This window comes from Phyllostomus hastatus, unplaced genomic scaffold (genome assembly GCF_019186645.2).
Source record: "Phyllostomus hastatus isolate PE091 unplaced genomic scaffold, TTU_PhHast_1.1 phas_scaffold_78, whole genome shotgun sequence".
NCBI lineage: Eukaryota > Metazoa > Chordata > Mammalia > Chiroptera > Phyllostomidae > Phyllostomus > Phyllostomus hastatus.
The window spans coordinates 84120149-84137603 of record NW_025334041.1 but is presented as its reverse complement, the minus strand read 5'-3'; the positions used below and the strand labels follow the sequence as shown (position 1 = coordinate 84137603).

General features: G+C 42.9%; 1 protein-coding gene across 1 annotated transcript in view; it reads right to left on the bottom strand.

Annotated features, from left to right (window-relative positions):
- Nucleotides 1-1427: 1427 nt before the first annotated feature.
- The window catches only part of ANTXR1 (ANTXR cell adhesion molecule 1), a 233728-nt gene continuing 217700 nt past the window's right edge, over nucleotides 1428-17455 (bottom strand). The window contains exon 18 of the mRNA XM_045827714.1: nucleotides 1428-5378. Coding sequence (XP_045683670.1) covers nucleotides 5118-5378 — 261 coding nt within the window. The 3' untranslated portion in view covers nucleotides 1428-5117. The remainder of the gene's footprint in view (nucleotides 5379-17455) is intronic.

Here is a 17455-nt window from a genome sequence, read left to right as displayed (position 1 = left end):
CTCTCATGACTTGGAATATTTCTTTCCAGTCCCTTCTTGCCTGCAAGGTCTCTTTTGAGAAATCAGCTGACAGTTTTATGGGCACTTCTTTGTAGGTAACTGTCTCCTTTTCTCTTCCTGCTTTTAAGATTCTCTCCTTATCTTCAATCTTGGGTAATGTAATGATGATGTGCCTTGGTGTGTGTATTCTTGGGACCAACTTTTTTGGGACTCTCTGAGCTTCCTGGACTTCCCGGAAGTCCTTTTCCTTTGCCAGATTGTGGAAGTTCTCCTTCATTATGTTTTCCATTTCTTGCTCTTCCTCTTCTCCTTCTGGCAACCCTATGATTCAGATGTTGAAATGTTTCAAGTTGTCCCAGAGGTTCCTAAGCCTCTCCTCATTTTTTTGAATTCTTGTTTCTTCATTCTGTTCTGACTGAATGTTTATTTATTCCTTCTGGTCCACATTGTTGATTTGAGTGCCGATTTCCTTCCCATCCCTGTTGTTTCCCTGTATATTTCTTTTATTTCACTTTTCATAGCCTTCATTTTTTTATCTAATTTGAGACCGTACTCAACCAATTCTGTGAACATCCTGATCACCAGTGTTCTGAACTGTGCATATCTGATAGGCTGGCTATCTCTTTGTCACTTAGTGGCATTTTTTTCTGGAGCTTTGATCTGTTCTTTTGTTTGGGCCATTTTTTTTTGTCTTGGCACACCTGTTACATAGTAAGGGGTGTAGCCTTAGGTGTTCACCAGGGTGGGGCAACCCACGTCACTGGGTTGTGACATTGTATGTGAGGCAGGGGTCCGAGAGGGAACAATGGCACCTGCTCTCTGCCAGTTTTCAGCCACTTCCCCCACTACCCACAAACAAATTGGGCCCTCTTGGTGCTGATTCCTGGGTGGGTGGGTTTGTGTACATCCTAGGACTCTGTGGGCCTCTCCAACAAACTCTCCTGTGAGGCTGGCAGTTTCTCCCACTGCTGCCTCAATGCCCACAGGTATTTTCAATCAGAGGTTTGAGGCTTTATTTCCCCACATTGAAACTCTGGGTTGCAAGGTGTGTCTCGGTCCCCAGTTGTTCCTCCTGGTTTATCTGCATGCAAATGTGGGACCTGGTATACCAGCCACCACCTTGCTGTGAGTCCTCTCCACCCTGGCTGCCTGTCTCTGTCCCTCCTACCGGTCTGGATGAATACTTCTTCTTTAACTCTTTGGTTGTGGGACTTCCATACAGTTCAATTTTCTGTCAGTTCTGTGTTTTTTTTCTTTTTTAATTTGTTGTTGTCCTTCTTTTGGTTGTGCGAGGCACAGTGTATCTACCTATGCCTCCATCTTGGCCAGAAGTCCCAACACAGACATTTTATTATGACCAGGATGTAAACACTTGAACAATCTATGTTTTATTTTTATAACAAAGAGACAACCAGTAAAAGAGTTGATTTTAAGAGTTTATTGTTTTTTTTTTTTTTAAAGCAACCAGGGTTTTCATTGTACAGGTTTAGCCCAGTCTCTATAGCATGGTATAGCGATAACTGAATTTTTTATAACAATGACTCAGAGGCGCTGGAGGTCCATAACTGTCTTCTGAATTATCACAGAAAGGAGAAAGAATTAGAAGAAGAGTTTAATGTTAAGTGTATTAAAAATCATATTCTAGTTCTTTTAAATTGGTTATCCAAGTATGATAATATAGCAGAGCTCAGATAACTAGAAAAGGCAATTGACGAGAACACCCCATTCCTATCTGGTGTGCATTAACAGACTTCTTACTGCACATAACTTTATATAGTTTGCGAACTAATTCAACCCATTTTACACAGCATTAATTATTTTTATTGAATTAGATCTGGGCTGAAACTGTTGCTCATTATCTCATAATAATTCTTTTTGTCTGATTTTTTGATGGTTTCCCTCATCTGACACAGTGTTTGGACTTTAGTGTGTATGAAATTTTGAGATCATCTTTGCTCATTCTGGTAATACTTACAATGAAGTTACTCAAGGCCAGGTATCCAAGACTATTCATTAATTTGTTCTCCATCTCTGTTCTTGACCTTGGGAAAAGAGAGGCCTTATGTCTCACTGGAATATGTACTATGCTCCAGGCCAGAAACTGTCTGTGTGTTGTTAACAGAGAGGACCCCTCACGGTTCTCATTAATGCTGTGCAAACAAGGGTCTCGTCATTTCAGTAACTATTTGTACATTTATAAAAGCAATACAGTCATGGGAAAAAACAACAAGCACAGCTTGGTAGAATAACCTGCCATGAAATATCATTGGCTTTATAATAATTTACTACAACTGTTCTTTTTATTCACACTGGGTAGGAAATGCTTCCATCTAACACATGGAATACGAATATATACAACAAAAGTTGGGTTTTATTATAAAAAAACTTCACAAAGACAATAACATAGGGGTTTAAAAAATAATTTTGTGCAGTTTCCTGATCACAATCATATGTCTGCTGCCTTTTACAGGGAATGATACAAGTATGATAGATTTTATAAACCAGTTAAAGAATTTTCTGCCTGTAATAGCCTACTATTAAAATATTGCCTTATTCATACAGTATAGGTGTTTTTCTTTTCCAACTGTAATTCCAAATGACTACAGATGACATGATGAGTCAGTTTTAAGGACACACTCTGCTAATCCTCTTCAAAATCATCATATATTTGCAGTTCCCTATTTCATCAAAAAGTTCACTGAAACATCCCAGAAACTGCACTGGGCCTCTGACTGCCATGCCCCTGAGGTCCCGAGTGCTGCATTCTTACTCGATGCCCACCATCTTTTTTCATAACAATGTCAGCATCTGGGCTTGACGTTTCTTTGGGCCGCATGCAGTGAGTCACGCAGCAGTGGTGTGGGGTGGACTGTTCTGTACTGCCAGCAGTCAAAACAGTTGTCGTGGGCTCAACAGCTCTACACTGGGAGCCTGGGGAACCCATTCTTCTATGGAATGGTTTTCTGGAGTCCAGCAGTGTCCCTGCAGGTGGCCGAGACATTCTGGTCCCCACTTCAGGAAGGACTACCCTAAAGAAGAAGCCTAGTATTCTAAAAATAGACAATATGGGCCAGGTTGGGGAGGGGGGTTGCTTTCATAAGTCTTGGAAAATACTTCTGATTTTAGCTCTAGGAGAATAGTTGGGGATTCTCTGGAAGCAGCAGGCTGGGAGAAGGGCTGAGTTCGGTGCACGTGGGGGAGTGCCAGTTTGGCATTGGCACTGCAGGTTTGGTGCCTACAGTCCAGGCAGTGTGCCCAGATCCATGTTCCCCTGATTGTACCTTTTATGCCCAAGGGTTCCCCCGGGCCCCACCACCCCATGCAATCCTTGTTTATTTTGTTTTCTACCTAGCGATGACAAATAGGGCTCATCTCTCTCTCAATTCTGACTGATGAGTGGTGGCTGTTTGGAGTTGTGATTTGAAGATTGTGAAGAAATCACAGGGCTCCATGGGAAATAGTGCTGTGATTGATAAGCAATGTCTGTTGAGGCTACAAGAATTGGTGTTAATGGAATGCATGCCAAGTCCTTATGTCTCTGTAGTAAGTAAGGTGAAAGAATGAGTCTGGCTTGATTTGTTCTGGAAGGATCTTTGGAGACCAGGGCCCAAAGCACTAAGTTTATATTTATATTGATTGTGCTTTGTTCCTGAAAATATTTAAAAAGTTTGGGAGAGTAATGTTAAGACCTGTGGAAAGCTGGAGGGGGGAGAATTATTTTGAATAGGTTGGTGCAGGAGGCCCTGGAAAATGACCGTTTCCACCCTTGGGTGATGAGGCCCAATGTTTACAAAGTGCTGATAGGGCTTACTGCTCACAACAGATTCAGAAAGACTTGGAACAATGGAGTGAGTCTCAGGCGGGAGACTCGCATGGTGGGAATTTCAGGCTGAGCATTTCTGGTGTATGCCTCTGGGTCAACAGCTGATAATAAATTGTGAGTATGTTAAAAAGCCAAGGAGAAATCTATTTGCATCTACATACATGCCTTGTTTGGGGTTAATCAAAGAACCTGGAGATAGTTTTCTGATTATGTCAGGACCGTTGTCTCTCAGCTCTACCTAGAAGTCTCTGATACATAACTCTACCAAGAAAGAAAAATAAAATCAGTGAAATTGTGTGGTAGGTGTGAGTGGTGCCATTTTGGGAAGATCAACTCACATTTGCCTCTGGAAAACAGGATCGATCACTTCTTCATATCTGAAGTGATTTAAACCAAAGCCAAACCTTGATTTTTAACACGAATCATTAACAGGTTGCTTGTCGACAATGTGTTGTCTGTGGCTTGGGGGATTACGTTGGGCCAAAGCCAGCCACCTCAAGCTGCTGATGGCCTGTGGGTTTTAGAAACTGTTGGATGCTCCCATCAGCAGGTCCCTTGTCAATGCACACACCTGATTTCACTTACACAGCAACATGGCTACATACCTTTTTCCATCAGTAAACACCTGCTCTCTTCCTCACTTGGAAATTGGGAGAATTTGAAAGGAAAATGTGGCATATTTTTACTCCTCTGAAAATCTCAGTAAGACATGGTTTTGGATATGTCTGATGTTGAGTTTCTTGCCACAGTGGCCATTTCAAGCTTTCCCCAAAATTGTCAGCAAAGGGTTTCCACCTTCCTGGGTGGTGCATAGGGGTGAGGATTCCTTGGTTCCTAGGCCAAGGTCCACGGTTAAATGATGGAATTGGATTGGAGGAGGAAAAGCAGCATTAGAAACTCAGCAATGTTATTTCTTATCCGACTCTGCATTTCACTCTCAGAGAAATGATTTCTTATTGGTCTTCCACAAGACACATTCCCATTTAGAGCATCTCAGCAGTTTCATTGTCTCTGGAACCTTCTAGAGGTGATGTCTGGCTGGCTATAATTGTGACTGTAGTTGCCTCATTTGTTTTCAGGCATTTTAAAATTTCGGTTTCTTTCCATGGATCACAATTGTCGGCATATTGGCATTACACACCAAATTTTAAAGTGTGTGAACATCACCACTGGGCTTTATCACCACTGATTTCCAAACTGGAAGCCTCCTTTAACTGGAAAGACTTGCTCTAACAACACAGAGGAGCCTCCTCCCTAAAGTTTCTGAGACTGCCCAGAGCACGAGCTTTGGGTTCTAGACAGAAGGTCTAGGAGGAGGCCGGGACGGGGGTGGTGCCCTGTTGGGAGGTGGGGCCTGAGGGGGCGGGGGAAGTGTGGAAGGTGGAGATGGAATTGGAGGAGTGGGAGCACTGGGGGGTGGGGGAGGGCAGTGGGATGCAGGAGGTGGGGGAGTGTAGATGGGGGCCGGAGGCGGCGAGCTGGTGTGGTAGGCGTTGTTGAGGGGGTACTTGGCGGGCGGATTGTTCTTGACTCTGGTGAAGTTGATACAGCGCCCCTGGAAGAGAATCAGAGAGAAGGAAATGTGAGCAGAAGCTTGCTGTGACCTGAGGACAGGGCAGGGGGAAGTGTGTGGGTGGCCTGAGAGAAGCACATAGAACGCTGACACAACATTCATGGCAGCACTCTGCTGGTGTACAGTAGAACTTGGCAACAAATAAGCTTCCTGTTTCCTTTTTCTGAGCTTACTCTGTTGAAAAATTATTTGTTAAAGTTAATTTTTTCCACAGTCTCTCAAGGAGTCAAGGAAGGGGCCCGAACCTTAACCAGACGCATAGGGTCAAGCTGAGTACAGAGGTCATTGACTTCAGCAGCCTGGCAATGCCAGGTATGAATATCCATTGTTGCATTTCATACCAGAGGAAACAGGCTCAGAAAAGGTAAGTCACTTTCCCAAGGCCACACGACTAGGAAGAGGTGGGTAGGTGGAGTTTGAGCATCAATTCCCTGTAGGACGATTCCCTGTAGGACACACGAGTGTGTACTTTGGGACTTGGCTTGGGGTGGCAGTCACTGCTGGGACACAGTGCGTGTTGGTGGGAGACATGGGGTCTGAGCAAACCTTTGCTCGCATGTGTGCATCTCCACCCATCCTTCAATTCCTAAGTCCAGTTCCTTCTCCGCCACACACCTTTCTCTGATGACTCCAGTTACTTAGCCTTTGTTTCCCTCCCTAAGTTCTTCTCTAGTTACAATCTATGCCTCGCACGGAAACCTGAATACTAAAACCGTGTGACCTGTAAATGCACTGCTTCCCTGTTCAGATGAGAAACTTCTGGAAGGGCGTGGCCTTGTTTTATATTTTGCTGCTACACTATTGGTTTAGAGATTACAGTTCCGTATTTAGATGCCAGCGCCCCATCTTCTCTGAGCTTGCATTTCATGAGATTAAACCAGGGCCTAACTTTGTGAGGTCCTGATTGGGGGTCCACTAACTGCGTTGCCCAGAGCTCCCAGATCCAGTGCAAGCTCCAGTTGATTTCATGCCTCCAGTTGATTTTGCAACCCAGTACTGTAAATTCCCAGTTGTCCAGTGGCCTTCTTTCACAGCTTGATAAATCTAAGCCTTGGTTACAGTTTATTTGTGATTCTGGATAAAACTCTTTCCTTCAAGATGTTAAAGTCCTAATGGTTACCATCTGTGATAAATTCCTGTAATGGACAGCTCAGAGTTTGGGATTTACTGTACTACACAGTCTGCCCTTCGTTCCTAGACATGCTAAGTCAGAGCGAGAGGCGAGAGATTCATATCCTTTAAAGCTGAAGGAAAATTCCAATCCTGGGGAAGGAGCAGCTGGTGCCTGGGGTCAAGTCCCTGGGTGGCTTTTGATTTCCTTTAGGGCTGGCCATCCCCTGCTCTCTCCCTCCCTCTAGATATCAGTGATGTGGGATGGAGCAAGAGAAGAGGCCCATTAATCCAGAGGCTGGGAGTTGGGTGTGAGGTGTGAGAAAGACCTTCCTAGTCAACCCCTCCAGCTGCCATCATTGCCTTATGGCTATAGCTGCAGGAGGCTAGGGTAGGCTGAGGCAGGGAGAGACACGGAGCCCCCTTCCTATGGTCAGTAGCACTCCAGACTGCACTCCAGGTCTGCTGCTCCAGAGCACGCGGCTGTGGTTCACTATCAACCCTAGCACATTGGAGTAGACATAATAGTCCAGAGCACTGGTTAAGCAGCCAGGCGGGAGGGGTAAGCTTGCTGCCCCCACTGCATCCCTGCTGCAGGACACCTCACTGTGTGATGTGGGGTGGGATAACGATGCCACCTGCCGCTGATAGTCATTATGATAATTAACCTACATAATCAGTGCTGGTGAAGGTCTTGGAACGGTGCCTGGCACGTGGTGCTTGGATAATGAAGTTATGTCTGGATTCGGAAACACACTCAGACACAATAATGGCCTTATCTACTGTAGAGAGGCAAGCTGGAGGTAGCATCAGGTTTTCTGACTCCTAGTTTAGTGCCTTCTAAGGAAGCTGCAGGCTAGAGCCTCTATACACCACGCCTGGCTTCTATAATAAAAGTGACATACAGGGGGAAAAATGTAGCATTGGCCATGTGACCGGAGCAGACCTCAGACCTGCCCTCTTATGCACTCTCTTCTACGCAACTCCTGTAACCTATTCTCATAGGACCTCCCACAGTGCTTTGCACACCCAGTTTACTGATGATACATTTACACATACTTATTGTCCTGAACAAAGGTGCAGACCTGGCACAAACAAATCCCTGGGGTCAGCTACAGTAAGACACAATTAGGGCTTCAGGGAGGGGTGTGGCTACAAACTAAGTTCTTAAAACCTGGAGCCTGAGGAGCCAACACAAACATGGTAACACTTAGACCACATAATTGGCCTAAAGATCAGTTTACACGACATCATTTTTTGCTTGTGACAGGATAATAGAAAGGCCAGATGTTCCCAGTGTCCCGTATGCCAGTGAATCTGCACCAGTGTTTGCTTAAAATGTTGCTAGGACGATGGGAGCTCTCAGTTCCGACACTGGTCTTTGTAACCCACTTTAATTCTTTGCAGGATTGTTTTTCAGTGGTTTGATGCAGATCTAAAATTTGGCTTTGACCTCAGTTTACCCCAGCTTGCTCATTTATGAAGAACGAATGCCAGTTATTTTCACACATTAGCAACAAAATGCTCTAGATAAATTCTAAGGAGAAAATGCAACAATATCTCCTGCTAAGTGGGAGCTTGGCAGGAGGCGAGGTGGTGTTCCTCCCAGGCTGGAAAATGCCACTTTTATCTGATGGAACCTAGTGGTGTTGGGAAGAGGATTAGGAATGTCCAGGTACAACATCTTTATTATCAAACCCCTGTGAGCTGCGTATTATTATCTCACTGTGCAGAAAAAGACTGAGGGCTTCAAATAATGTGCCCAAGATTGCACAGCCAGTGGAGGGTAGGAGTTGGATTAAAACCAGCTCTGCTTGTTGTAGGTACTAATCCTTTCCTCACTGTGTTATCCTGAAGATGGACTAAAAGTACAAACAATTTCTTGAAGCACTTATAGATGGTCTCACACAGTGTAACGCTTGGCCACAACCCATCGGCTCTTGACCTGGCTGTCTAGTGATGTTTCCAGAAGGAACCTGGTCAATTCACTGCCCAGTTCAAAGTTCTTCAGTGGCTCCACATCGTCTTTAGAATAAAATCCAAACCTCTTTGGTGACATATCAGCCCTTTTGTGTTCTGGTCCAGGCTCACATCTTTCAATTCGTTTCTTGCTCTTTTATTGCAGGGTGTCCAGGCTGGCCCATCCTCAGCCCTCCACAAGAATTCGTTCAGTGGAAGGATACACTATGCCAGCTGGCACTCTTCTCAGTATGAACGTTGCTCCCCAGCTGGTGGGTATTTCTGACGCAGGTTCTGGGTCTTCTCTTCCTGATATCTAAAGCAGCACTAGGTTCAAGTTTAATTTAGCGTTTAACAATGCTTCTTCTCTCCCTGAGGCTTTTTGAGGCGGAGGGAGCCTTTGGTGAAAGATCAGATTTTCCCTGAAAGTTTAGGTTCCCAGAAGCTCAGAGGTCCATGAACTCAGCAGCTGTGAGATCAGGTCTCCTTGTTCCCCCTCTCATGCTCTCTTTGGACATCTCCCAGGCTCTTGGGGTGGGGCGGTGAGCATACCATGCACTCCCCCTGATTTCCACACTAGACATGTTAACATGTTACCTTCAAAAATAGTTTTTTTTGTTGCTTTTGATTGATTATCAAAGCAAATTATCCCTCAACAAAACACTTTACTTAAATTAGAGGTGACACTCTGAAACAATCATGGCACAGTTGAGATGACAGATCTTGGTGACCTAGGTTCTGGCTTTTCCCGTTTTGAACCACAGACACTGAGGGTCCAAGGAGAACAGAGATGGGGGAACAGGATGCGTCTGGCTGGGGCTGCCCTGCGGGTCAGGCCTGGGAGGCAGAGTCCTGCCTCCAGTTCTGCCCGACGCTCTCTCTGTGGAACCTTGAGTAAGTCTCCTCTTTATAGGCCTCAGCTTCTTCGTTTGTAAAACATAATTGTGCTGTCTGGATGACCTCCAAGGTCCTTTCAGCCCTAATATTTTATGATTCGATCAAAATTCGAGTTGTTTTGGAGTCCTTTCCTTGAATACCTTCATTGGAATTCTTTTGGGGCAGTTTGCACAACTTTTTGTACTACTTAGTTTGGCTAACTCTTTGTACTCCATGTTTTCCAGTTCATTATCGAATTTATAAAATACTAATAAATTGAATTTCATAATTGGACTCTCCATCCTCTGCTCTTTGTTATCATGGTAGTCTCAAGCTTGCCTGTGCATTCTAGATTTGAATTTGTGGGATGAGAGGGGGGATGTGAGAAGAACTGTGGGCTGGTTGGGTGCGAGTGTCTTGCCAGTGATGAGCTCATGTGCGCTGAGTGTTATAAAACATCTGTTTAGGTATCAGGCACGATCATGGAGAGGGAGCTGGCCTTTGGATATGGTTAAAAATATGCCACGTTCCCACAGATTAAACATAATAGTTTCCTATGAACAGAGGTCACTTAAGAAAGTTGATTGCACAGGAAGAATACGAAAATAATCAGATGGAAAAAGTATAACATGTATGCCAAGTTTCTTCTGACAAATACCTTTTCTCTCTGGCCTAGTTCTCTTCATTAATTGCCTTGTTTGGAGAGCTGTAGGTATTTCTCAAGTTACAAATGGATTGAGTTTCTGAAGTTTGTTTTAAGTCATTTGTTTAGAATTAGGAGCATAATTTCTAAGTTAAGTCACTCTTGTAAATGGGGGCTGGTCTCAGGCTAGACCATAAAAGCTCATTGGTGCGTTGAAGGCAATTGATGTAATTGTGCCGAAGGTGGTGCTGTAGTGATAAATGAGACATAGGCGCAATGAATGGATGGAGGGCTGGACGGGATGACTTCACAGTGCTTTCTGTCCTACGATTCTCTTCATTTGTTAAGTGCTTTGTGCTTTCAAGCTTTTGACAAGTGGTTTTTGAGCACCAACTATGGCCTGGACACCTTCTGAGGTGCTGCTGACAACATTGAGCAACCAAAAGCAGTCTCCGCCCTGGTGAGGAGTCTTGTCCACAGGAGGAGAGGGACAGCAGTCAAGTCATCCCACAAACAATCATATTTGAGCTCTGTGACACCTACCCTGAGCCAGGCCACTTAGATTCTCTCTTCTGGGAGTTTTTGGAGTGACGACTGAGTCTACAGGTAGTTAATCAGTCAGTCAGGGTTGATCTGCTGCACAGAGGGGGGGTCTGTGGGGTGTCCATCTTCTGCCTCAGTTGGCGAGAAGCAGAGTCCTGATTCTATCCCTTAAAGATCCCTCACACCCACTCACACCTCCCCACCCTCACTATCGCTCATCTTCTATAACTTGGGCCACTAAGTAAACCAGGCTTCCTGCCTTCAGCCTTTCTCCTTTCCAGTGATATTTTGGTTGCCATATAAAATTTATATGCCACACATATATGTAAATAAAAATGTATATGCATGTATATACATGTGCATGCACATGTATATATAGAGGTGTATATAAAGATATACATATGCCTTTATACATAAAATTTCATATGTTTACACATAACATATATACATATACATATAGACACACATTCAACATTGTTTTCCTGCTTAAACACTTCAATGCCTCCCCACCTTCTAAGAGAAAATATCCAAGTTCTCGGCCCCTGCTCCTCTTGCATTCCTTTCTGCCATCCCACCACTTTCCTTTTCTATACTTCAGCTTTGGTTCATCATTTGAAATGAAGCCAACACACTCTGGCTTTTCATTTAGCAGCTTTCATTCATAGGCCCAATTCTGTGACGGGGACAAAGTGGCACAGAGACCCCTGTCTTGTTTTTTCCTCTTTCTAAAGCCTGAGCTGAGGGCAAAGAGAAGAGTGTGTTGTGAATGGTGAGGCCAGGATCCTTCTCAGTTCCTCTTTCTCCACTTTGAACTTGCCCTGTTTATACATTTCGTGTAATAGTCTGCCTTTTATGTGCTGTTCACGGAAAAGGGACCAAGGTCAATTCATCCTTTCAGTTACTTGGCTCGTTTTTGCTGACGCACGTGCTGCGCACTCTGCTTAGTAACTTCCTTGGATGCCAAACTGAAGGGGAGATGAGAGCACGGATATTTGGTAACCAGAAGAAACTGGAAAAAGGGAAGGGCAGAAATAAAAATGGTGCATCTTTAGTAGGACACTTGGAAACATAGGGTTTGTTAAGAATTACTACTGAGGTAAGACTCACTTAACAATAAAATTCACATTTTCCATCTAATCACAAAATTTCACCCTTTCTTTGTAAAAAACTTGGAACATGCACAAAAGAAGGAAGAAAAGAAGATTAGAATTTCAGGTGATAATGCTTAGAGAGTTACCATATTTTTCGGACTATAAGATGAACCCCCCAAATTTGGGAGGAAAATGGGGGTGTGTCTTATAGTCCGAATATAGCTTACCTGGCTTGCTGTACAGGGGTGGGAGCAGTGGTGGTAGAGTGGGATCATAGATTATTAAATATTTTACCATATTTTTTGCTTCAAAATTTTTTTTCCTGTTTTCCTCCTCTAAAACCTAGGTGTGTCTTACAGTCTAGTGCATCTTATAGTCCTAAAAATATGGTAATAATTTGTGCCTATCCTTTCAGACTGCTCTTTTTCTCTCCTTCTCTCTCTCTCTCTCTCTCTCTCTCTCTCTCTCTCACACACACACACACACACACACACACACATACACACACACACACAGCGGTGCATATATTTGCAGAAATGGAATTGCCCTATTGAAATTTTTTCAATAATATGCTGTGACCATTTCTCCCCTGACATTTTCAGTATTATTTTCAGTGGTTGCATAATCTATCACCTGAAAGCACCAAATTAAGTTATTAAATTTCTCATTGGGAATTTAGTTCCTCTAACTTCTAGTTATTACAGCATTTCTAAACTAAACTGAAAAGCCCCAGAGTCCATTGTTAATCTTTGATTTAGGGTTTTTACATCCCATTTCATATGTGAGATTGGCCCTTTTCTTTTGCTGTTTACTGTTTCGTCATCAAACTTATGTTAATGCCACAAAAGAATTTGTGAAGATTTTTATCTTTGATGTTGTATATTTATGAAATAGCATAAAATTATTTGTTCATCAAAAGCACATAAATTTCTCTCAAAATCTTTCCAAACATGTTGTTTTTCTAGAGTGCAGATCTTTAATGACTTTAAAAGTTTTTGTCACAGGTATTGACTTATTCAGGTTTTGTATCTTTTTTGGAGCCCACTTCCATAATTTAGCCTTCCTTAGAAAATCATTCATTTCATCAAGATTTTTCAAAGCATTTGCCCAGTTGCGTACATAGTACACAGGGAACTCTTACAGTTAAATAAACTTATTCGGGGTGATACCTCTTTTGTTATTTGTATTGGGTTAATATTACTCATGTTTATGTGTTTTGACATTTTTTGACTCTCAAAATTTTTTCAATGACATTGGTATTTCCAAAGCAAATTTTCTAAGAGTTATTTTTCAGTTCTATTGATTTTGCTTTGTTTCCATTAGTTTGTTCTTATACTCATAGATTCCCTGTTTCTGTGTTCTGTATATTTGTTTTATATTCTTTTCTAAATTTTAACTAAATACTTACCTCATTTGTTTTCATTTTCTTATTTAATAATAAAAATGTGTAAGGCTATAGTTTTTTCTAAACCCTGTAAGTTTTTATGTGGCATTCCAATGATCACTTCTCTAGAATCCCAGTAATTATAGTTTTGATTTCCTCTTAGACTTGAGTAATTTATGAGCATGTTTTAAAACTCCAAAGTGCTTTTTTTAAAAAAAGATTTTATTTATTTTTAGAGAGGAAAGGGAGGGAGAAAGAGAGAGAGAAAAACATCAATGTGCGGTTGTTGGGGGCTGTGTCCTGCAACCCAGGCATGTGCCCTGACTGGGAATCGAACCTGCAACATTTGGTTCACAGCCCGAGCTCAGTCCACTGAGCTATGCCAGCCAAGTCAAAGTGCTTTTTTAAAAAAGTGTAATCTCTTATTGCTAACTTCCAGCTTTATTTATTTATTTAATTCATTTATAGTGGGAATATGTGGCATGTAAAATACTTAAAAAAGATTTTATTTGCTTTCAGAGAGAGGGGACAGGAGGGAGAAAGAGAGAAAGGAGAGAAACACTGATGTGTGAGAGAAGCATCGACCAACTGGTTGCTAAAAGTACTTTCTTTTTTCAGGTTTTCTTTGTTGCCCAAGTTATAGTCAGTTTTATAAATTTTAATAATAATTTTTATATTTTATGGGTACACTGTTGAATAAATATCCACAAATCATTTGTATTAGATTAGTTAAAGCCTCTATATTTTTTATTTTTTCAACTGTATCATCTATTGAAGTCTAAGGGTGGTAGGGGTTTATTAACCATCCCCTCTGATATTTTAAATAACAGTATTTGCTCAAATTTGACTTTGCTGCTTTAGTACCGGGCCACCCAAGAGCAGCAGGGCGGGGCCTTTCTCTGCAGTCTGGGCAGAGAGAGCTTCTTCTGTTCCAAACAATTCTCTCTTCTTGTTTGGTGGTAGCTTGTCTGAGAGATGGCTGCCGTCAGCTGCTGTCAATTCCTTCCCTCCTGCAGGCATGGCCCCTCCCCGACAGTGAGGAGACATCTGTTCCTCCACTGCCTGGAACCTGGGTGGGCTTATGATAGTTCTGAATCATGGAATATGGTGGAAGTGATACTGTGTTAGCTTTGAGCCTGACACTAAAGGTCCTGGAAGTTTCTGCTTCCTGATTCTGGTGCCTCGACCTCCATGTGAGATGTCCAGACCACTTCACTGTAGGGAGAAGCCACGTGGAAGAGACTGAGGACAGAGAGCACCTTGGATGAAGAAGCCCTCTCAGACATCCAGCCCAGTCCACCTCCTGATGACTTCAGCTCTAGCCACTCTCTGAATGTAACTTCATGAGATACCTCAGCCAGCCCATGTCAACCCACAGAACTGTGAGAGAAAGTAGCAAATTGTTGTTTTCAGCTACTGTATTGTTACAGAACAATACTAAAATAAGAAACAAGTGGCAACTCATCTCTTTGCCTAGTAGGGTTATTCCTGGTTTGTGGAGCTGAGTATAGGAGTTGCTGTGGGTTTCTCTTTTATTTGGACCCTGAACTTGTCACCCTTCCCGAGCTATTGATAAGGATCCATGTCTGTGCTTTATTCATTGCCCAACTGGCTCAGACTTCACAGTGCTGGACTCCAAAGGCCCCAAGAAAAAGGTAAGATCACTGGATGAGAGAAAGATTTAACCCTAAAGATAACCAACACATATTTCCCTTTCTGTTCTCTTGCTACTGCCCTGCGCTATTCATCATGAAATGTAGGCTACTATTGATGAGAAAAGGCTGAAGTGGGAGAGGACTAGGAACATGTTGCCAGATTGAAAGGGTTTTGTCTGTTTACACACTTGTGCAAGTTCCTAGTGTGAGCTGGCCTGAGACATCCAGCCACCTACTGCCATGCTGCCAGGTCAAGGTTACAGTCTCCTTTGCTTCAGCAGTCAAATGAAACACATGAGCTCGAATTGCCATTCTGACCTGAAAGTCTTTAAACATGCTTTAAAAAGTACCCTGACAGAGAGGAAACACAGTAAGGAAATGCAGTCTTGCCACCTAAGTGGGGATGAATAAACTCTGTGTAAGGTTGCCTGAAAGACCGCTGAGTGCCCATGTCCAACTGATGCCTAAAGTTACAATGAATTACTTGTCACACAAGTGAATGAATCAGTAAGTCCACATAGAGAAGGCCTTACTCTGATGTCCCCTGAGGAACACCAATATGCTCTTGCAGCCAAGTAAGACCAAAACAAACGTGGTGACATAATGAAGTTGTTTTACAGATGAAACGTCCCTACCTGATGCTTAAATCCCCTTCTTAAGTCTTGTTATTATATGAAACCATGGCATGTTAGGTCTGTACCTGTCTAGTTCTGACAAATATTAAAAAAAAAAAGACAAAGTAGGATTGGAAAAAGGAGATCCAGGAAAAGTGATCAGGTGGCCTAGTGCTGTTGGTGGGGACTGGCTCTAGAAACTTGGACCTTTCAAGGTAGTGAGACAAAGATGTATGCTGAGATGACACGGGCAGTGTTCTTCAGCGGTGAAATCAGTTGAAAACATTTGTTGGTTCAAGAGGAAGCAAATGGCGCTGAGTGCTCTGACCCAACGTAGCATACTTTAAATACTGTTTATGAACTTTGCTTTTCTAAAATCCAGCTACTGGCACTGACCAGCCTGTCTTTCTTCGTGGTATGATGTTCAACGTACACTCTGTAGGCCCTGCTAAGCAAGGCAGCAAGGACTTCTCCAAAAAACCTGGTTTTAATTGACATTTTGGATGGGTTTCAGTAATAAAGTTGCTTTAATATCCTTTTCGAGATGCACTGTGCTCCTTTTTCAAGAAGCACTGTGGCATGGTCATGCTGAGTGAGTGAGAGTCTGACCTACGATGAAAGATTTTATTCCGAGCCTGCCTGCTCTCCCTCTCTGTCTCTTCCAGCTGACAATCTTGAGAATATTTCTCCTGCCCTTGTCCATGTTCCCAGTTAAATGACTCTAACAACTGAGAACTATCATCAGTATAGCCTTTCTACTTACTGTCTTTTGTGATAGGTATTTGCCTTAAAAAAATTGGTACCAGAAGATAATCTGAGATTTGTTGGCCATGAACATTATTTAGCTTGAATGTGAAAATGTGAAATTATGAAATTACTCATTCATCTGCTGCATAGCTCAAACCTCACCCTGCTCCTTATATGCGAGTTCATGGAGGAAGGTTTGGTTTTTTCTTTTGCTCAAAGTGAGAATTCCAATCTTTAGGACGAGTTCTTTTCCTGTGCCTGCGTAGCTGTAAAAGTATTCTTCCTAAAGTGAAGGGAATATTAACTTTGAAAAAGCAATTTTGTTTTTGTAATTACCATATTGTTGCCAGTGAGTGACACCCTAAATGGCTGTGTGTCCTTTAAGTTCTTAGTACCTCACACATCCACTTTTTTCCTGACCCCTGACCCTGTCATCATGTCTAAGCTCCCAGTTTGACTGGCTGCTTGATACCAGGTGAAGTTTCATGCTAATTACATCTACCATCCCCTGAGCCAGGCTGGGTACTACGTATTTTATGTACATGATCTTATTTTGTCCTAATAGCACTGTTGGCAATTATTACCTTGATTCAAAAATGTAGAAACTTGCTCAGAAAGACTAAGTGATTTGCCCAGAGTCTCTGCAAGTGCCTGCCAGAGCAGAGATATAAATCTAGCTCTGTTTAATGCTAAATTCTTTCTTTTGAGCAACATGTGCTTTTAGGTTGCAATGAATCTAGGGCAGAAGGAACTGGGAAGTATGGTACTTAACAGAGCTGGCCACGAGTAATGTTATATAGCTGAGAATTTGCTTTGGGTCCCAATACTTCCTCGTTCCCACTGTTCCCTTCCAGCTTTCCGTGTCTTTTTTTCCCCTCCCTCAGAATTTCAGTGCCCTCCAGCTGCCTTTCCTGGAAAATGGCCCCCAAATACCCCTCTTCTTTCTTCCAGTCAAAACTTGCTTGTCCTGTGTGCCTCTCTGTTTCAACCCTTCTCTGGGCTTTCCATGTGACAAATCCCTACTACGAGGGTTTATTCCTTAATAGGCACTTTCTTTCCAAGGACACACATAGATACTGTATCAGAGATGGCTAATTGTCTCCCATATCCATTTTTCAGTAGTAACCCTTGAGTTTCACTGGGCACATGACCATCCATTAATGACTACATTTCCCAGCCTCCCTTGCAGAAGTCAGTTCAAGAGACAGGAGGAGATACTGAAAGGCCTGACCTTGTGTGGTACATGACCTAGTGTGGCTTCCTCTGCACTGAAATGTGGTGTAGAACCTATATTCTGACCAGGTGGATGGGAGCAGACATGATGTTTACAAACCCTAGGTTGGGCCTTAAAAGGAGGGAGCACCCTTTCTCCTTTTCCTTTCTTGGGCTGTGCAGATGACAGTGACACTCCAAGGATGATGGAGAAACAAGACAGAA